General features: G+C 35.6%; 3 protein-coding genes across 3 annotated transcripts; 1 reads left to right on the top strand and 2 right to left on the bottom strand.

Annotated features, from left to right (window-relative positions):
- The first annotated feature begins 653 nt into the window (after positions 1 to 653).
- On the top strand, positions 654 to 2,292 carry LOC107614436 (uncharacterized). The gene is made up of 3 exons (XM_016316646.3): positions 654 to 885; positions 996 to 1,091; positions 1,200 to 2,292. The coding sequence occupies exons 1-3, from the start codon at positions 850 to 852 to the stop codon at positions 2,139 to 2,141; spliced, it is 1,074 nt and encodes a 357-aa protein (XP_016172132.1). The 5' UTR covers positions 654 to 849; the 3' UTR covers positions 2,142 to 2,292.
- Positions 2,293 to 3,144: 852 nt separating this feature from the next.
- LOC107613382 (acetolactate synthase 1, chloroplastic) lies at positions 3,145 to 5,503 on the bottom strand. Its single transcript, XM_016315348.3, has one exon. It carries the CDS (start codon positions 5,382 to 5,384, stop codon positions 3,378 to 3,380), a length of 2,007 nt encoding a protein of 668 aa, XP_016170834.2. The 5' UTR covers positions 5,385 to 5,503; the 3' UTR covers positions 3,145 to 3,377.
- A 6,018-nt stretch (positions 5,504 to 11,521) lies between these two features.
- Positions 11,522 to 15,681, bottom strand: LOC107612722 (nuclear transcription factor Y subunit C-1). Its single transcript, XM_016314437.3, has 2 exons — positions 14,750 to 15,681; positions 11,522 to 11,764 (listed from the first exon to the last, which is right to left on the bottom strand). The coding sequence occupies exons 1-2, from the start codon at positions 15,502 to 15,504 to the stop codon at positions 11,761 to 11,763; spliced, it is 759 nt and encodes a 252-aa protein (XP_016169923.3). The 5' UTR covers positions 15,505 to 15,681; the 3' UTR covers positions 11,522 to 11,760.
- Positions 15,682 to 22,261: the final 6,580 nt, after the last annotated feature.

Below are 22,261 nucleotides of genomic sequence, written 5' to 3'. Positions count from 1 at the left end.
TCCATCCAACATATAAAATTCCCACACTGACGTTTCTTTGCCATTAACAAATTTTATATATTGTGATGTTGTTGCCATTCCAAACTTGCACCTCCAGAATCTTCTCCTAACGTGTTGTTCTAAATTTCAATTGATACCATAATAATAATAACCAGGTCCAAATTTTAAATTAAGGTTTAGTGTGAATTTAATTTTGATACATTGTTAGTCAATATAAAATTGTTTTATTAGTAAAAGTAATTATTTTTTATATTTATCGTGTGAATAATTATTCAAAAAAATCATTATGATTGTACGACTGTGCAAAATATTATTATTTGTTATAAGAAATTAATTTTAATGTACTGACAGTGTAAGACAGTGTAACACAATCATACAATTATATCTATTTTTTTAGATGATCATTTATGCAGTCAATAAAAAATATAGTTATTTTTATTAATGTGACATTGCATAATTAGATGCACGTGTAAAACTATTTTATACTAACAGTGCATCGAAATTAAATTCTTATAACAAATAATAATGTTAATTATTATGGGTACAAAAGAATAATTCCTGAGAATAATAATATTAATGTGCAAGAGGATAAAACTATTCACCATTTCATCATCACCTCATATATAAATATATACTTCACTTGATTTCTTTATTATTTTGCCATTAGATTCATCTAAGTGATTTTTTTTTTTTTTAGGGTTTCACATTCTTACACTTGTTTCTTGCTTCATTTTCCAAAGTGATTGTTTTCATGTTCTATTCAAACCTCCTTCAATTTCAATGTAATTAAATTTTCTAGAAGTTTCAAACTTTTTATGATCACAAATTGATATTGCTATTATTAATATTATGGGAACTAACAGCACAGAGCATGGAGGATCTGAGGTAAAGTGTTCACAATTCAAAGCTATTGTTTTTTATATAGTTCATGTGAGTTTCTATTTCAAACTGCTAAAAAGCTTTTGAATAATTCTGAATTCATTCACCTTATTCAGGAGATTATGGAAAATGAAGTCAAGGAAACTAAGAATTTTCCTATACACAAATTAATAGCAGATAGTAGTTCTAAATCAAACAGTATGGTCATAAAGGTAAATTATTGATCAGATTCTTAGTTTCTAAATGTTGTATTGCATCATAGTTTTGTGTTCATTGAAGGCTAACTAATGGTTCTGTATTGGTTTTGGTACTGGAAACAGAAACGCCATGCAGTGATTCCTCCTCACATCATAGCTGAGGCCATATCAACTATGGGAATTGACCTTAGATTTTCTGGTCCAATCACACAGAAAGAAATGGAGTATGTTGAGCAATATGTGCTCGCGAAGTATCCGGAATATGGAGGCCTAATTCAAGGAGATGGAAATGGAATAGACTTGTCTAGCTTCATCATCAATGAGGAGCCTTCAGAATGCACACAAGATGATCGAGGAAAGTCGCCAATAGGGACTCCTAGAGAGTCTTCTATGTATCTGTTTGGAAGCAATCTCCCTGAAATGGATCGAGCGCAGTTGGAGCCGTCGAGGCTACTAGACATTCTCAACAAGAAAACTTCATTCCATGGAAGTTTTATCTCAATCCCAGAAATCCAAGTTACAAACAAGGTTTTGAAGCATTGCGGCTTGCCGGATGATGAGTACCTTGTTCTCTTCACTCCAAGTTACAAGGATGCTATGATGTTGGTTGGAGAAAGCTACCCTTTTGTTAAGGGTAACTACTACATGACAACTCTTGGCGAAGAAGAAGATTGCATACGCGAATTCGCTTCTTTTAAGGAGTCAAAGGTGATTCTCGCGCCGAAAGCTTGGCTTGATTTGAGGATCAAGGGTTCACAGCTGAGCCAGAACTTTAGGAGGAAGTGTAAGATCAGCTTGAAAGGGTTGTTCTCTTTTCTAGCAGATGTGAATGGAACAATGCATTGGATTTCTGAGGCTCACAGGAACAGTTGGCATGTCCTGCTTGATGCGTCTGCGTTGGTGGTCGGAAAGGATAGTCTCCGGCTCGCACTTCACCGGCCAGATTTCGTTGTTTGTAGCCTTGATAACACTCATTCCAACCCTTCAAAAATCATCACTTGCCTCTTGGTGAGGAAGAAATCCTTTGATACTTCCTCAGCTACTTCTTCTCAGGTATTTGAATAAGTGAGAAGATGTACTTTACTTTGTGATTAATAATTTAGAAACAATTGAGAGCAAAATTGATATCCATGCCTACTTTGTAGATTCAATAAAGTATAACAAGTACAGATAGCAAATCATTTATTCTTGGTTTGGATGCATATTATATTTCTAATCATTTGTGCTTGCATTTGTTAGTTACTTGTTCTGTTCACTATTTAAGTGTTATTTTTGGACTGTATTTTAATAACACTTAACAGCTGATGGAAGTAGTAATAACTTAATTCAAACTTTAGTTTGGATTCTAAATCCAACTCTTTCCAATAACAATTGAATGGATTTTAAGATTTATTATGTCTTGATATAAATTCTAAGGTACCTTGTTCAATTACTACCACAAAAAGCTCTTATCCTGTTTTGGAAATGCACGTGTATGCCTATTGATTTTGCAACCAAACTCTTAGATTCCTATCATATTTGCAAACAATAACCATTCATTCATGATACCAAGTGGTCATGGTAGGTGACACATTATTCACTATTCAGTGTTGGCAACTTGATTCAGCTTCAAAAGTGTTTGAACATTTAGTGGCTAATTTGTTTTGCTTGAAGACAAAAGACATGATTTCCATTAAATGTTGAAGGGACCATTTATGTCCTAACCTCATAAAATAGTGCAATGAATGAGGATATTGTTATTACCAAATGAATGCAAACAGATTCTATTAGATTCATCCTACTTGACATCTTCATACCATTTTAATAAAATGCTTCATTGTCTCATCATAGTTCCAAGGTTATTTATAATCAAAACCAAGGAATGTAAATTTTAAACATGTATTTAACCCAACCAAAATAGCCCAAAGATACATTATTTTGTATTCTTTAATTACTATTTATTTTATTTTTATATTCATTAATTACTACTAGAATAATTGAATAATATTAAGTTAGTTTCCCTAGCATTATAAGAAGAAATCGTGCGAGTTTTAGGCTAATACGAAATTTTATATAAGCTTCTAATATATTTACTCTAATAACTATGACTTCATTCTCTCACCATAGCAAAAAAGCAAGAGTGGAACAAAGATGACATACAACAAATACATGCCACTGTCTGGTTACTACTACATGAAGAAAAGGAAAGTAACTAACGTTGCTAACCAAAGCACTAGTTTTACTACAACAAACTATGATGCTTACAACATGTCAAAAACTTAGATTTATGATAATAAGCATACCATAATACAAAACCATTCATCAGTATTTCGTTCTTCCATCACCCTCAGTAATCACATCATTGAAGGATCCATTACTTGGGATCATTGGCAAGACATGCTCTTGATGAGGCACAATCACATCAAGAAGGTAAGGGCCGGGCGTGTCCAGCATCTTCTTGATTGCGGCTCTAAGATCTTCCTTCTTCGTCACACGTGCTGCTGGTATTCCACAACCGTCGGCGAACTTCAACATGTTTGGAAAGATCTCAGCCTCATTCGTAGGGTTGCCGAGGTATGTGTGAGCTCTATTGGACTTGTAGAACCTGTCTTCCCACTGAACAACCATACCCAAGTGCTGATTATTCAACAACAGAATCTTAACCGGTAGATTCTCCACCTTTATGGTTGCCAACTCTTGTACATTCATGATGAAGCTACCATCCCCATCGATGTCAACAACGACAGTTCCAGGGTTAGCCACAGCTGCGCCAATTGCAGCAGGCAAGCCGAAACCCATAGCGCCAAGACCCCCTGATGTCAACCACTGCCTCGGCCTCTTGTACTTGTAAAACTGTGCTGCCCACATCTGATGCTGACCTACACCGGTACTAATGATTGCATCCCCATTTGTGAGCTCATCAAGAACCTGAATTGCATGCTGCGGCGAAATCAGATCACCAAAAGTCTTATAACTCAATGGGAACTTCTGCTTCTGCACACTCAGCTCTTCCCTCCAATCCTCAAGACCAAGATTCTTTTTATTGACCCCCTTTTCCTCCAAGATCCCATTGATCCCTTCCAATGCCACTTTCACATCTGCGCAAATCGACACGTGTGGGATCTTGTTCTTCCCAATCTCAGCAGAATCAATATCAATGTGCACAATCTTCGCCCTACTCGCGAAAGCCTCAAGCTTCCCAGTTACACGATCATCAAACCTAACCCCGAATGCAAGCAACAAATCACTCTTATCAACAGCATAATTAGCATAAACAGTTCCATGCATCCCCAACATCTGAAGAGAATCATCACCACCAACAGGGTAAACACCAAGTCCCATCAAAGTACTCGCTACCGGAATACCCGTAATCTCCACAAACCTTCTCAATTCCTCACTACAATTCAAACACCCACCACCAACATACAAAACCGGTTTCTTCGCCTCCGAAACTAGCCTCACAACGCTCTCTAATTCCGCCAAACTGGGAATCTTTGGCATCCTAGAAACATAACCAGCAACCCTAACAGGCAAATCCCAATTGGGAACCGCCAATTGTTGCTGAACATCTTTAGGAACATCAATCAAAACAGGTCCAGGTCTACCAGTAGTAGCTACAAAAAATGCCTCTCTAACAATCCTAGGGATTTCATCAACATCAAGAACAAGGTAATTATGCTTCGTGATAGATCGAGTTACCTCAACGATTGGGGTTTCTTGAAATGCGTCGGTTCCGATCATGCGGCGGGGAACCTGGCCGGTCACGGCAACGATAGGGATTGAGTCCATCATCGCGTCGGCGAGGCCGGAGACGAGGTTGGTGGCGCCGGGACCGGAGGTGGCGATGCAGACGCCGGGGAGGCCGGAGGAGCGGGCGTAACCCTCGGCGGCGAAGGCGCCGCCTTGTTCGTGGCGGGGGAGGACGTTACGGATGACGGCGGAGCGCGTCAGAGCTTGGTGGATCTCCATCGACGCGCCGCCGGGGTAGGCGAAGACGGTGGTTACGCCTTCACGCTCCAGAGCCTCCACGAGGATATCTGCGCCCTTGCGAGGCTCGCCGGCGGGAGGACGAGTGGCGATGGAGGGTGCGGTGGTTGGTGTGGTGGTGGTGGTGGTGGTGGTGGTGGTAGCGGATGGTGGTCGTGGTTTAGGGTTGTTTGAGATGGTGTTTGATATTTTGAGGGAATGGTGCTTCTTATTATTGGTGAGAATGGAGGAAAATGGGAGCGTGGATCTGAGAATACGGTTTGGGAAGGTGGAGTGAGAAGAGGAAGTGGAAGAAGATGGAGATACGGTGGAGAATGGGGTTCTGGAAGTGGCTGCCGCCATTTTTGAAGGTTGCAGAGTTTTTTTTTGTTGCAAAAACAAAACAGAGTGTGTGGTGTGTGGCTTCGAATCTCCGATGAACAAGTGAAGTGAGTGTAAGTGTTTGTCTATTTACTTTATTGCCCTTACAATATATAAAATAATCACTAAATTTATGAAATAAGGGTCTTCAGTTTTGTCTTTATCATTATATCCACGTGATTTAAAGAAATGATTAGTAAAATCTCTGTTAAATTATTTCATTCTTATAATAATAAGGGTAAAAAACACATTTAAGTCAAGGGGAGAAACTTATTACACATATCAGTTAAATGAGAATCTGTTTCATCAATCAACAAAGCACACTATAATATAATTCGAAACAACCTTATTCGAATTACATTCTTTAATAATTCGAATTAAGATAGGTCGAATTACTCCCACTCAGTTCCTACAAGTAATTCGAAGCAACCCGTCTCGAATTACTAGCATCGCGTGAAGAAAAAGTAGTTCGAACCATATTGATTCGAATTACTCACTTTTGGAAACATATGGTAATTCGAATTATTAGGGAGTCGCCTATATAAGGAGTTCGAACGAAGGTCATTCGAATCACTTTTCCATTCTTATACCCCACCAAATTCCAGAGAAAACGACATAGAATCGGTCCGAGAAAGACTTGATCGGCATACTCACGTTCACATCATATATATACAGTTCTGCTTCACAGTAATTCGAATCATCCTCATTCGCACTATATATATGTAATTTGAATCAAGACATTTCGAATTAGCCTTTGTTATCAAAATGGAGTAATTCGAATTAACATGATTCGAACTTTCTCCATCATCACATGATGTTAGTAATTCAAATTGACATAATTCGTTCTATAATTCGATGCATCTTGATTCGAACTACTTTGGCAGAATGGTTGGGAATAATTCGAGTTATATCAATTCGAATTATGTAGAAGTATAATTCGAATTTTATTGATTAGAATTACATTAAAGTTTGTTTTGGTTGATTGATGAATGAGAATCTCATTTGGCTGATTTGCGTAATATAGAGCTCCTCTTGGCATATATCTATTTTTTACCCGAATAATAATTTACTATCTCAAAAAACGGATATTAGTTGACAAATAATTCCTCTTTTTGCACTTGTTTTCTCTTATTTAATCAAGTTATTAGTAAAAAAAGTTATATGTTGTTTAATATTTTTAAATGAATAATTATTTTGGACCGTATTGAATTTAAAACTAGACAATATTTGATAGTGAGTGTGCACCTCATATTCAGTATTTGTTAATTAAAATGTGGAAAACAGTTTATTTCCTTTTCTATTGCAATGGTTGGTAGAACAGCATGGGGTAAGTAGGACTGGAAGTGAGCCGAGCTAGACTAAGCTCAAGTTCGGCTCACAAAAATTGAGTTTGGTTCTCGACTTGACTCATTAATAATTGAGCTTATTTCTTAAGCTCAAGTTCGGCTCATCGAAAGCTCACGAGCTGGCTCGAGCTCACGAGTTGGCTCAAATAATAGAAACATAAATACATAATCTATAATTCTATATCAATAAATTATAATTTATATATTTTATAAAATATTTAAAAAGATCAATTTTATATATTGTTATCTATCATTAAATTATAAATTTTTTATTTATGTCCTACATCAAAATTATATGTAAAAATTAAAAATAAAATTTTAAATAAGTAAGATCATATATATATATATATATATATCGAGTCAGTTCACGAGCTAATGAGCTGAGCTTATTCAAACTCAAGCTCAGCTCATTTAATTTATGAGCTCAATTCAAGCTCAAGCTTAGCTCACTAGCTCACGAGCTTAGCTTATCGAGCTATTAATGAGTCGAGCTCGAGTTAGCTCATTAACTGACTTGACTCACTTCCAGCCCTAGTGGTAAGGAAGTATAACTCAAATAGTATATTTTTTTTTATATTTATCTAAAAAGTCGAGAATTTAAATATTTCTATTTAAATAATAATAACAATAATAATAATAATAATAATAATAATAATAATGAATAGGCTGCTCGTTGCTGATTGCTTTTGTTGGCTTATGAGAAGTGTGGTTTGGTTTGAATACATACGTGTGGCTCACATGACACGAGTCGCATCAATCATCGTCCACTTGTTTTACGATTTATTTTTAGGTGGGTTTTATAGTGTCTTTGTTATGGTACTTAAATTGTCTAACTTTTCTTTTAAAGTAAAAAATAAAATATTTAAAATAAAAAATAAATCATATAAAATTTATTAAATATTATTTATTTACATTTTTTAGTAACTTAAGTACAAAGTAATAAACACCATAGCATTTACTTTATTTTTATAAGTTCTGTTAAGGAACCAATCAAATATTTGTAGAATGTGTACAATAGACTATATGAGTTAAAAAATGAACATAATGAAAAAAGATAATACTAATAGTTATATCTCTAATATTTTCCTAAACCTCTATTGTTTATATTGTACAAATATTTCATTGACTTTTTATACTTCCTCTATTTTTATATAATTTTTTTTATTTAAATAAACAAAATTAATTATTTACTCAATTAAATAAATTTTTTAATTTTTACCCTTTTAAACACACTTTTGTAGTAAAAGAGCGAACGGTTTCATTGACAACAACGCGCATTTAGGGGTGTCCGCGGATCGAATTGGATTGGATCGGATATGATATCCGCATTTTTTTAGTGCCGGATCGGATATCGGATATCGGATATATCTGCATAATTTTTTTTTTGGTGACTCTATATCCGCATAATTAAACATTCTCTTTTTAATCATATTTTTATGTAAAAGAATTTGATAAAAATATTTCTTTCATACTTTTAAATTTATTTATTCCTAAAATACTTTTAATCAAATTCTCTCTAAATAACAAAAATAAAATAATACAATATATGAATAATAATTACTAACTAAAACATACAAACAAGTAAATATAATATCAAATATATATATATTTTTTATTTTTAATTATTATAGTGTGGATCTGCGGATCCGCGAATCGGATACGCGGATGTAGAGCAGATATCCGCGATCCGATCCGCAAAGGGTGCGGATCCGATCCGATCAGATCAATTTGCGGATCGGATCGTATCTGCAATTTTCGGATCGGATGCGGATATTTACCGCGGATCTGCGGATACGATCCGATCCATAGACACCCCTGCGCGCATTTGCGCATGTTTTTTTTGGTAAAATATACTTTTTGTCTCTAAAGTTTGATAAAAGTTTTAAAAATACCTCTAAGTTTTATTTTGTTTCAATTTTGTCCCAAAAGTTTTCGATTTGTATCAAATATACCCTTAACACCTAAATTTTCAAAAAATTTAAAACTGATTCAACAATAATTTCATAATAACAACCCCTCAACACAAGTAAATCAAACATAATTTTCATGCATTATTGTTAGATTGGTCTTAAATTTTTTGAAAATTTAGCTGTTAAAAATATATTTGATGCAAATCGAAAATTTTTGGGACAAAATTGAAATAAAATGAAATTTAGAGGTATTTTTAAAACTTTTATCAAATTTTAGAGACAAAAAGTATATTTTGTTGTATTGAAGTGCTATTTTGAAAATAAAATTGAAAAGTAATAAAATAATGAAATAAAAAAACAAAAATGAAATAAACAAACCTTGCATAAAACAAGTAGCAACTTCTCACTTTTGTTGTATTGAAGTGCTAATTTGTCGTCTTGTGCTTCCCACCAACCCTAGCAATGAATAATGGGCCATAAACAATAATAGTTGGTTAATAGGTCTTCTTAATTAATACATAACTTTATTAATATTACTATTACTATTAATTAATTTAGACAAAACTATATATAGAGCAGCAAAAACCTCCTCTGCCCGACATATTTATTGTATGCAAACTGTAAATTGTAGAGTTTAAAAATAGAAGTCACTAAAGCAAAAAAAAAAAAAAAAAAAACTCCCCAATTAATTAATATGGAAGAGACATATTAGATTTTAGAAAAAATGACAAATAGGTCCTGACTTTTTGCTCCGCGGATATTTTCGTCTCTGGCCATTGAAAAATACTTTTAAGTTTCTGACCTTCACAAAATTTGGACGGATCAGTCCCTGACGGAGGCATTTGGACGGAGGGACTGATCCGTCCAAGTTTTGTGAAGGTCAGGGAGTTAAAAGTATTTTTCAATGGTTAGAGACAAAAATGTCCACAAGACAAAAAAGTCAAGGATCTATTTGTCATTTTCTCTAGATTTTAATAATAGATTCCTTGTTTATTAAATTAGTTAAAACAGTACATTGGAATGCATCTCTAAAATTGATCTGTGATGCTTTTTTAAATAGTTGTACTCTACTACTCTCCATTAAGAATAATATGTCTCAACTTAAGAGTGATACTATTTTCAAAACGAATTAGTTCTTAGTACTTTCTTTTTACTATTTTATTTTTATTTATAAATATTCATTTCTACTGTTAAAAAAAGATTAATTAAACTTTCTTTCTCGCTAATATTTTCTGAGATTCAAATAAGATTTTTTAGAATAGTAAGACATTTTTTTCTTTTTAATTTCAATTTAACCACTTATTAGTCAAATTTAACTCGACCAAATTTCTGTTAAAGCAATAGATTTCTTCTCCAAAAGAAGAATTTATGAATTTTTTTTTTGCATCCTCACAGAAGATGAATAGAGAGCTACAACAATAGAATGATGATGATGGTGACTGGGAGAAGACTATGGATCACACTCTCCTGCTGTCAAATCCAATACATTTTGGTAGAGATTTTTTGTTGCTCTTTCACGCCATATTCATGTTGCATAGCAACTTGATCAACTTTTATGTAAGGAAACTACTTTAATAAAAATACTAAAAATGTCTTTTGTTTTTAAACACGTTCACACATATCATTTTATTATTGGACATGTTTATTAAACTAATTAATAATTTATTTTTTATTATACATCAGAACAATATATAATAAACTCAATTATCTGCATTATAATTATTAGATCCGATCAAATTATACCATCTAAATCGAATATTTTTAAATTTTTTTATAAAAAAACATTTATATCCCTAACTTTTTATTTTTCGGACATTTAAATCCCTAAAAATTAAAAAACACAATTAAATCCCTAAAAAAAATTGGATTTATTGTTATTGTTATAAAAAATCGATTTTATTCTAATTTGTTAAAAAATTCAAAAATAATCAGTTTATTAATACGTCCAATAATAATGCGACACATACATATCTTTACAGAAAGACGTTTTATGCATCTTTATGGAAGCATCCCCTTTACATAATCCACATGTTTTAGTTTCGAACCGGTGGTGAAGCTTTCAATTGTGGAGTTCATGCACCGTTTTTAGAGCCAATGATGGCTTTGAATTTGTTGACAACGAGAGCAACACTATGGTGAGCAAGGACATAAGATTTGGAAATATGGAAATATGAGGAGGAAAAAAACCCAAGACAAAACTTTTGATTAATTGAAAATATACCCAAGTCAAATTTTTAACTTCAAACCCAGTCCAAAAGAATTTGAGTTAAGCAAGTTTTAGGGTCAAGCCAGAGATATAATCACACTTACTTTAGTTTGTTCCTAACTTTTTTTTTTGTATTATTCATTATTGTATTCATAATATTTTATTTTTGTCCTATTTTCATCCTTTTGTGCAACTCCAATTTACCCAAGAGTAACTAAATGTCCTCACAACTAACTACTTATACTACCGAAACACCCTCCATAATTATATCTATTTATTACATGACTAAATTTTCAAAGTGGTCACTAAAATTCACGTCGTGCACCGATTTAGTCCTGAAGTTCCAATTGTACTATTGTCGATCTCGAGATTGAACCGATTTAGTCCTGAAGTTCCAATTGTACTATTGTCGATCTCGAGATTGAACTCCAGACACCCTAGTGGTCCCTCGACTCCTTTCCGGTGGTGACTCAACAATCAGAGTGATGAGTTGACACTCCCTTGACACGCTGAACAACGGTGAAATGACGTCGTTCGCTTTTGAAACCCAATCAAAGTAAAAACGACGTCATTTTGATAATCGGTTTGAAGCAAATATGGATAAAACAGTAAGAAATGTGGCAAGTATGAAGTAGCATTCATTAGTGGGGCTTCTGAGCATAAAACATTAAACACAGTTTTGATCAACTGTCTCAGAGGATTGCACAGAAAAAGATCAATATTCAGTTTGAAATTTTTGTACATAAAAAAGTTGTTAACATCATTGCCGTTGTTCATTTAAGTTAAACAGGTTCACATTGTCTTCCCATAAAATTTAAGTTAACAAACCATCTCTAAATCGCAAGCAATCCAAAAACATTGTTCAGCATCGACAAGATCCCAACTCACAACAGTGCTCAGCTGCAGAGAGAATATAAAGAAAACCATCAGAGGCATCAAAACCATTGCCAGATGTTAGGTATGCAAAATAAACAAAACCTAATATATAGAACTAAACATATCTCAGTATGGAATAACATATAAGTATAAACAAAGATTCAGAAAAATTAAAATATATAGTCATGTAACATTTTAAAGTGATTATGTAACCTTCTAATAACTTTTAATCTTGACAGGGCCATGTATGACTACACAGTCAAAATTTTCTAGACCTATCAAGCAGGTAGGCGGGCACATTCGAGCCAGCTCATCATTAGTAACAAGCCAAGGAAATCCTGGCTTGACTTGACTAGTATGAGCTGACAAGTTAAACGGGTCGGCCCGCTTATAAACGAGTCATATTTTTACTGGCTCGACTCGCCCAACCTACTTTTACGAACGAACCAAGCCGGTCACAAGTTGCGGCTCATGTTGATGGCTCTAAAATTATCTAGAGTGAAACATAGCTATAAATTGGAAAGTTGCATTTCAATTTCCATACATGCTAATGAGTAATCAAACCTTTGGTCAAATTTTACAAGGAACATATGCTAGTGTTGCATCAGATAAGCAGGAACAAAGACAGAAGGTAATTAAGTAAAGACAAATTAACATGGCAACACAATAGAAGTTTAAGCCTTATTTACAAGGTTAAGTGGTTGCTGGATGGAAATGTCAATTAAGCCCTAAAAGAGGTACCAATAAATTACATCCCATCAATTCACACATATGAACAATATAGTTCTCACAAACTTTCTACCAATTTGAGCCACTCTAGTTGAATTTTTAGGCAGAAATGGAATGGCAAATTCCTAGTTAATATGATAGATAATTAACCATGCACAAAAAATCTAGAACGGTCAAGGAAACCTATTAAGTTATAGACTAATATACTAGATTGCTAATGTAAAGCACAAATATAATCTATTTTTATTAGACAATATGCTAGATGTTTGTTAATAAACCAATCTTTTAATAGGCCAAAAGACACATTATTATATGGCCTAATGAGATTTAATTTTATGAAATACCAAGATTAAACTTGGACCAGAAATCAATTTTATTAATACACAGGGCCACAGGTTACTAAGATATTATATCTGGAAAATTAGTAATCAAGTTTTATATTAATTTTAAATATACATATTCAAGAACATATGGTTGAAAAGGAATAATCATGGCTATGAACAAATTCGTGTTCCATTGTTATAACATTTCTAAAAGAAAAAACAACCCCCAAAAAAAAAATTCAGCACATTCCTATTTCGTTGTTATAATAGCTTAGGCATCCATGTCTAAAGATAGAATGATCATCACATGAGCACTCGTTACACATTGCCAATGCGCTATTGCAATTGAGTTTGCCCTAACTAATTAGTTTGCCCTAACTAGTCCACAGACCACAATTATTTAGGCCTTGCAAGTGTCAAACACAACATATTCACACTCCATACTTCAGGATCTAAACGAATTGCTAGCAAAGTTTCTTAATTATAATAGCTTGCCATGATCTAAAGAGAGTTGAATTTGCAAGGTCAAAAAACTCTTAAGCTCATTCAATTTTATTATGAATCTTGGATCAGTTTCTAGTCATAATTTTGACCTGTGTGTCTTTATTTACAAGAACAAATAAAATGATAATTCTTCTGAGTTGAATTACTCATGTTCCGCATAATCCCATACTTGGTAGGTTTAAATCTTAAATAAATCATATCTATTTACCTAGACGAAATAGACACTTACTAACAGTATAAATCAATCACTCATGCAAATTAGTGTTAAGTCGGAGAAGACAATTGGATTTTAAATATCCTAACTCTAAATCAGCACCATCTATAAATACAACAAATAAAGGGCAACATGAGTTGTACTCACTGTACATTTTTAGAATGCAATCAAACAAGCTGGCAGAGTCCAAGCCAATGCTATAGACAACAAAGCATCACAACCACAGCACATAAAGCTAAGGCCCGTAACATCTTTGCTCAGCATAACCAACTAGCAGTGAGAGATATGAAAACAAATGAACCATAGACACTAGATATAAGTTTCAGAAGAACAAAATTTTCCATTCCCAAACAGACAAAATCTGCTCCCACAAAGACTTGAAAAACCCTCTCCTTCCATTCTCCATCCAGAAAAATGTAAATTTTCTCCCTGTTCCACAACTTAAAAGACAGTACTACCAACAACAAAAGAATCCATAACAATAAGATCATCCCTGCTCTAAACACACACAAAAGAATTCTGGTCCAATCAAACTAGACATATTTGAAATGTATCAACTCTTCTAGTAATCAAGGCATAACCTAGTAGTGACAATGCTCCTCAAAGATAGTTTTATATTTTATAACATTCACAATCCTAAAAGTTCTAAAACTACATCAAGTCTTCTAGACTTCTACTGATCTGCTAAAAGTTCTAAAACTCAGTTCACTAGGAACGAAGATTCTCAAAGCTTTTTTTCTCCCTCACCAATCCAAAATGCACCAATTCAAGACCTAACTTAACATAACCTACAAAGTTCTGTGACTTCACTCCATCATGTGTTGAGCCTCTTCAATTTAAAATAAATAAATAAAAAGGATGTACAAACATGAAAACACCTAAACCAAACATAAAAATTAAAATTATAAATAATAATAACAATAACTAAAAATCAACACAAGCACATCCAAATAAAAAGGAAAGAGAATTCCAGAAAACATGCATTGATCCTTTTTCCCTTTCAAAATTCTAACTTGAAAGTATTCTAGCTACACAAAACTCTTCAACTGATCTACTTAAACTCAACACTAAGCACCTCAAACCTCCTTTTTTTTCTATCATCATTCATCTCCTCGGCAATTCAAAATGCACCAATCTCGAGACCATAATTAAGGATAACAAATTAAACAAAAAAGCACCCCTAAAGCAATAATAAAAATGGAAACTTTGAAGCATGCATTAGAAATAGAAATAGCATACCTCTGTCCATCAAGATTCCCTTGAGCGGCGGTGGCGCCACTCCCATAGTTGCCATCCTCCGCAGCAGTCTGCCAAACACTCTGCCACGCCTGCGACGGCGGCTGCACGTAAACCCCCGTTGCCGGGTCCACTGCGGGCCTGCCAATCATCATGCCGCCAGGCGGGCCCGCGGGCTGGCCCATGGGCGGATAATAGTACGGAACACCACTGGCAGTAGCCGCCGCCGCAGCAGCCACAATTCCGCCGAGCGCCGCCGCATCGTCCTTGATATCGTCCCTGGGAACAATATCAACTAAGAAATCGAAGATGTCGGTTCGCGTAATGGCGGCGGCGATGTCGTTCTTCTGAAGTGTCCTTCGCTTGTTCTCTTCGGCGTGAAGCCATGAACGGATCGTGAGCTCGAGGATGAAGAGCTCGCAGGCTTTGGCGAAGAGGATTGGGGCTTCGGCGGAGATCATGCGAACGTCTTCGTCGGCCTTCATGATCTTCTTGATGCGCGCCAATGGAAGCTGGTGGTTCTTAAAGTCGTTGACGTGTTCGATTTCTTGGCGCTGGTAAGACCAGAACATCTGAAGCTGTTGCTGTTGTTGCTGGAGGAGGTGGTGGAATGGTGCGGCGGAGGACGGTGGTGGTGCGCCTCCGGGGACGACGGTGGTGGTGGTGGGAGGTGGTGGGAGTGTTGGTGGGCCTGGGTATGGGCTCGATTGGGCCTGCTGGTGAGGGTGGTTGTTGTTGGTGTTGGTGGTGTTCTCCATTTTTGATCGGAGGGTGTGGAATGAAAGAGAAAGAGTGGATTGGTGGTGAGGGTTTCTTTATTTTTTATTTTTTATTTTTTTGTTTTTTGGGGTTGAAATTATGAAATGAAATGAATGGGATAAGGTGCATTGTCCTTGACTCCTTGTTGCCCATACTAAGGTTCGGTGTTTTACAACTCATTCCCTCATTCCCTCACAACAAATGTACTACACAAATATAATATAATTGAAAAGTAAAATAAAAATACTAGCTATATACTAAAAAATAATTATTAAATCAATTATTATGTATTTATATATAAATATATATAGTTTAATTTATTTTTAATATATATTTTATATTTTATATTAGTAATTAATTTTAGTATATATTTAATATAATTTAAAAAACAATTCCGTTACGTTATTAATAGTATTTTTGTCAACATCTGCCAACTCTTATTTATAACTGTTTAATGGAAGTGTCTTTGTAGATATGTTTAATAAAAATATTTTTTTTATGGTTGTGTTTAATAGAAGTGTCTTTATAAATATATTTTTTGGATATGTCTCTTTGTATATGTGTTTAAAATATAATAATTAATTATTATTGACAATAAATTAACAGATAATATATTAGTACCCTATATTTTTTCTTTAAAAAAATATTGAATACAAATGTCTATTATCACACCATTTATATTTGTTAAAAAGTACTATATACTAAAAATCAATCTTCCGTATATATTTGTATTTATTATTTTATATAATTTTTAATATATATCTTATATTCTAATATATATTTGACCGGAGTGAAATAATTTAGTGAATAATTTTTGGTATATATATATATATATATTATAATTGAAATTTTTTAGTTGACTTCTTATATTTTTATTTTATACAACTCCCAATGAGTAATATGATTTTACAAGCCTTAATATTTAGAATTATTTACCGCAAATTAAAATTGAAACTTTGTTTTAATGTCATCCCAAACACCTTTAACAATGTTTAAGGATAAAGATGTTTGAGTATAATTATGATTAATTATAATTATTTAATATATTTGAATATTTATTATAGAATATTATGTTTTTATTATTTTAATTTTTTTAATATTTATAAATATTTTTTTATATTGTATTATTCTATACAATTTGAATATATATAAATCTTTTTTCTACTGTTTTCTCTTATTCTTTTTATCGTGGTATCAGAGTCATAGTATCTTTCTTGAGTAGGATAGGTTGTTTTTTTTTGTGAAATCACTGTATTTTTCATATTTTTTTGTGCCATTTTTTTCTTCTGTTTTATCCATGCTTTGATATTTTCTTACCTCACCGATGAACTCATTCACTAGTTACTTATTCTCATAGAAAAACCAAATGTTTTCCATCGCCTTTCAATAGCCATCTCTTTGTAATTTGTCATTTTTTCAATAATTTTTCGGCAATTCGCCATCTTTTCAACAGTTTTTCGGCAGTTGGCCACTCTTGTAGCAGTTCCTTGTGTGTTTTCTTCTGGCTGTTCCGTCTGAGTTTTCTTGTATCAATTCCGTCTGCATTTCCTTATGGCAGTTCTATCTGCGCTTCCTTTCGACAGTTCTGTCTGCACTTTCTTCCGACAGTTCTGTCTGCACTTCCTTTCGACAGTTACGTCTGTACCCGTTCTTTTAGTTTATGCATTTTTTTTTATTTCATTGTTTTAAAAAAGTTTCACTTGAGTTTGAAGGGGAGGTTCGAGTATAATTAGAATCAATCAGATCAATTAGCATTATTTAACATATTTGAATACTTATTATAACGTCTTTATTATTTCGATTCTCTTAGCACCTATAAATACCTTTCTATATTGTATCATTCCATACAACTTGAATACACACAAATCCTTTTTCTATTGTTCTCTTTTACCCTTTTCTAACATGTTAGAAAGGCAAGAGAGAACAGTAGAGAAAAGAATTGTGTGTATTCAAATTGTGTTAAAAATATTATAAAATATATTTTTTTATTTTAAATAGGTACTATTATATTATACAATAATGAGTTTTGCTAATAAATATTCTAAAAATACTGGTTAAGGTTATTTATAATAGAAAGTTTTAAAGTTTTTTATTTTTATTTTTTTTCAAAAAATGTATCACAAAAGCATTAAAAACTTCAAATCTTTTTGTACAAAAAAGAAACTTTACATTGAACATCTTAACAAATGTCCAAAGAATAGTTGTTAGCTCAACTTATAATTAAGCAGTTTAGAACTCTTTCGGTTGAATTCCATTTCAATGAATATGATTATGATTTATGAATGTGTTGTGTGTAAAAATTAAAGTTCTCACTTGAAGACCATACTCCAGTAACAATATAAAATACTTATGTTCTTTCTATGTATTACTAATACAACTTTTTATTTATTACAATGAAATTTATTTGTTGCAAGGGACCAACATAAAATACTTGTGTTCCTTAAAGAATTTGGTGTTTAATTATTTCTTCTATGACACGGTAATCAATTAATATACGTGGTTTATATTTTACAAGATATTATGGGAAGCGCGCTGTCACGGTAAATTTTAGAAGGTTAAATTTAACAGTGTTTGTAGAGTTTTCTAGAGTATTTGAGAATGCTCTAGATGGTTCTGGAACGTTCTAGAATGTCCTAGAAGTTCCTGGAATATCCTAGAAGGTTCTAGAAGACTCTAGAAGATCATAGAGTATTCTAGAAGAGTGTAGATGTATATAGAAGTATAAAGAGTGGTATGGAATAATCTAGAAACAATTGGAAAGTTGTAGTAGGATAGATATTTGTAAAGAAGATTCTGGAGGATTAATCTGGACCGTTGATTAGATTTGATCTTAACCATCCATTGAGGAGGTGGATGGCTATAAATAGGAGGTAAGAGTTAGTGTAAGGTGTGTGAATCATTTGTAACAAACACTTGAGCAATAAAGTGTTCTTCCACCAAAGCTTCCTTTCTCTTGTGTTCTCTTGTATTCTTAGCCTTCTTGCTAAGTATTGAGGGTTAGGCTGACTTGGTCTTAGCTCAAGAGGTTGAGTAAGTCCGAGTGCCGGCACGGTAGCGTTGGAGTGTGTCCAAGGCCGTGACAATTTGGTATCCGAGCAAGGTTCGAGAGGGAGCACAAGTCGCTTGTGGGAATGGCTTCTAGTATCACCATGGAGCATGTTGAGTCTCAAAGGGGAAGGGATACTATTCTTTCTCAATGGGGAGGCAAGAATGTCCGTTCTTCAAGTGAGCCTAGAGGTAAGGACTCTAACTTCTTAGAAGAAAGAGTTTCTATGTTGGAAAATGTTCTATCCTCTATGGATGAGCGCTTCCAAATGATAGAACATGACAAGGAGACCCTCGAGGCTCACGTATTAGGAGAACTAGATGCTTTCAAAGAAAGCATGCTCCAAATTGAAGAGAAGCTTGAGAATTCCTTAAAGCTATTTGAGGAAGTTCGAGTTTGGTTCGAGGAGGCGAAATCTCGACCAACCATTATAAGGGAGACGACAAAGATTGATCTCCCCAAGCCAAAGGAGTTCAAGGGCGTAAGGGACGCTCGCGAGGTGGAGAACTTCCTATGGCAAATGGAGAGGTACTTCGAAGGCCAAGGGGTGGTCGAAGAAGCAATAAAGGTACGCACTGCAGCTCTCTACCTTTCTGATAATGCTACTTTGTGGTGGAGGAGAAAGTGCGTAGATATGGAAAAGGGCACTTGCAACATAGCCACATGGGAAGATTTCAAAAGGGAATTGAAAAGACAATTCTTCCCTGAGAATGTGGTTTATGAAGCAAGGAAGAAGTTGAGGGAGTTGAAGCACAAGAGTACGATTAGCGACTACGTAAAGGAGTTTACTACTCTCACGCTTCAAATCCCCAACTTAGCATCAGAGGATGCATTGTTCTTCTTCATTGATGGACTCCAACCTTGGGCAAAGCAAGAACTACAAAGAAGGAATGTTAAGGATGTTGATGAGGCCATCGTGGTGGCCGAATCACTCACTGAGTATCATAGGGGAGACTCTAAACCTAAGTCTTCCTCCAAGCCTAGTTCTGCTAAAGGTGGGGGAGACAAGGGGAAGAGCTTCTCAACCAAGAAAGAAGGAAAATACTCTTCAAAGAAAGAGTACGAAGAAAAAAAGAAGGCTTTCGTGCCCAAAGGAGGATGCTTCGTGTGCAAGGGACCGCACCAAATGAAGGATTGTCCCAAGCTAGGGACTTTGGCATCTATCGCTGAGGAACGAGAAGCTCAAACTCAAGTAACTGAGTGTGTTGGATCTATCAAACACATAAATGCTGTGAAGACCAAAGAGGCAAGTACTGCAGAAAAGAAAGGCTTGATGTATGTCAAAGCCTTTATCAATGAAAAACCTGTCATGGCTATGATCGACACTGGTGCTACACACAACTTCATCACGCCTGATGAAGCAAGGAGGCTTGGGTTGAAGATCACCGAAAAGAATGGTTGGTTCAAACCCGTGAATACCAAGGGTGAACCCCTTAAGGGAGTAGCAAAAGGGGTTGAGATGACTCTTGGTTCTTGGAAGGGCCTTGTGGATTTCTCAGTAGCACCCATGGACGATTTTAAAATAGTCATCGGGCTCGATTTACAAAGGAAGGCAAATATAATACCTATGCCATACTACGACGTAGTATGCGTCATGGAGAAAGGGTCTCCGTGCATGGTCCCTACAGTCTCTAAAGTTGGAGGACCACCGATACTCTCCGCTATGCAACTCAAGAAAGGGTTCAAGAAGGGAGAGATTACATATTTGGCCCTACTACAAGAGGAGTCAACACTTGAAAGAGAAGACGTTCCTCCCGAAATCAAGGAAGTCCTTGAAGAAAATAAGGATGTGATGCCTCCTGAGTTGCCAAAACAACTACCACCTAGGAGGAAGGTGGACCACAAGATTGAATTGGAGTTAGGAGCAAAGCCGCCCGCCTCAACACCGTATAGAATGGCACCGCCAGAACTCGAGGAGTTGAAGAAGCAACTCAAGGATTTGCTAGATGCTGGGTTCATCCGTCCATCGAAGGCACCTTATGGCGCACCAGTCTTATTCCAAAAGAAGCATGATGGTTCATTGAGGTTATGCATCGACTATCGAGCACTTAACAAGGTAACCATCAAGAACAAATACCCCATTCCTTTGATAGCCGATTTGTTTGATCAACTTGGTAGAGCCAAGTGGTTCTCAAAGCTAGATATGAGGTCAGGATATCACCAAGTGAGAATTGCCGATGGTGATGAGCCTAAGACCACGTGTGTCACGAGGTATGGATCGTATGAGTGGTTGGTGATGCCTTTTGGCTTGACCAACGCTCCTGCGACCTTCTGTACCTTGATGAACGAGATTTTTCGACCTTACCTTGATCGGTTTGTAGTGGTCTACTTGGATGACATTGTTGTCTATAGCAATACTTTGGAGGAACATGTAGAACACTTACGAACCGTGTTCAAGATCTTGCGAGAGAATAACCTATATGTGAAGAAGGAAAAGTGTTCCTTTGCAAGGGACGAAGTCCACTTCTTGGGACACATCATTAAAGGTGGAACTCTCTGCATGGATCAAGGAAAGGTGAAGGCTATCAAAGAGTGGGAGCCGCCAAACAAGGTATCTGAATTGAGGTCATTCCTTGGGTTGGCTAATTACTATCGGAGGTTTATCAAGGGATACTCCGCTAAGGCTGTACCATTAACTGATCTTCTCAAGAAGAATCACTCTTGGGAATGGTCAAAGGAGTGTCAAAAGGCCTTTGATGAGTTGAAGGCTGCTATCACAGAAGGACCAGTACTAGCACTACCCGACTACTCAAAGGTATTTGAAGTCCACACTGATGCTTCTGACTACGCTATTGGAGGAGTTCTGATGCAAGAAGGACATCCTATTGCCTTTGAGAGTCGCAAGCTGAATGATACAGAGAGGCGATACACTGTCCAAGAGAAGGAGATGACCGCGGTGGTGCATTGTCTGAGAACTTGGCGTCACTACTTGCTTGGTTCACACTTCATCGTCAAGACAGACAATGTGGCTACAAGCTATTTCCAAACTCAAAAGAAGTTAAGCCCCAAACAAGCTAGGTGGCAAGACTTCTTGGCTGAGTTTGATTTCGAATTCGAATACAAGTCAGGCAAGACTAATGTGGTAGCAGATGCGTTGAGTCGCAAGGCTGAGTTGGCGGCTATTTCTATGGTGGAAGGAGATATTGTGCATACCATCAAGGAAGGGTTGCATCACGACCCATTAGCCAAGAAGTTGGTGGAGTTGGCTAGAGAAGGTAAGACCAAAAGATTTTGGTTAGAAAATGACCTTCTCTACACAAAAGGGAGAAGACTATACGTTCCTAAATGGGACAATCTGAGAAGGAAGTTGGTAAGAGAATGCCACGACACCAAGTGGGCTGGTCACCAAGGTCAGCGAAGGACCTTGGCACTCATTGAATCTTCTTATTATTGGCCCCAAATGAGAGATGAAGTGGAGAGCTATGTGAAGACTTGTCTTGTGTGCCAACAAGATAAGATTGAAAATAAGACACCAAGTGAGTTGTTGGAACCTCTGCCTCCTTCGGAGCGACCGTGGGAAAGTGTCTCTCTAGATTTCATCTCTGCCTTACCAAAGTCCGAGGGGTTTGGATCTATTCTCGTAGTAGTGGATCGATTTTCGAAGTATGCTACCTTTATACCTGCCCCTACTGACTGCACTGCAGAGGAAGCAGCACGACTATTCTTCAAGAATGTGGTGAAGTATTGGGGATTGCCTAAAAGCATCATTA

Source organism: Arachis ipaensis, chromosome B8, assembly GCF_059453495.1.
Source record: "Arachis ipaensis isolate K30076 ecotype BB chromosome B8, ASM5945349v1, whole genome shotgun sequence".
In the NCBI taxonomy this organism is placed as follows: Eukaryota; Viridiplantae; Streptophyta; class Magnoliopsida; order Fabales; family Fabaceae; genus Arachis; species Arachis ipaensis.
The sequence above is the reverse complement of the archived record's forward strand: the minus strand, read 5'-3'. Positions and strand labels throughout refer to the sequence as shown.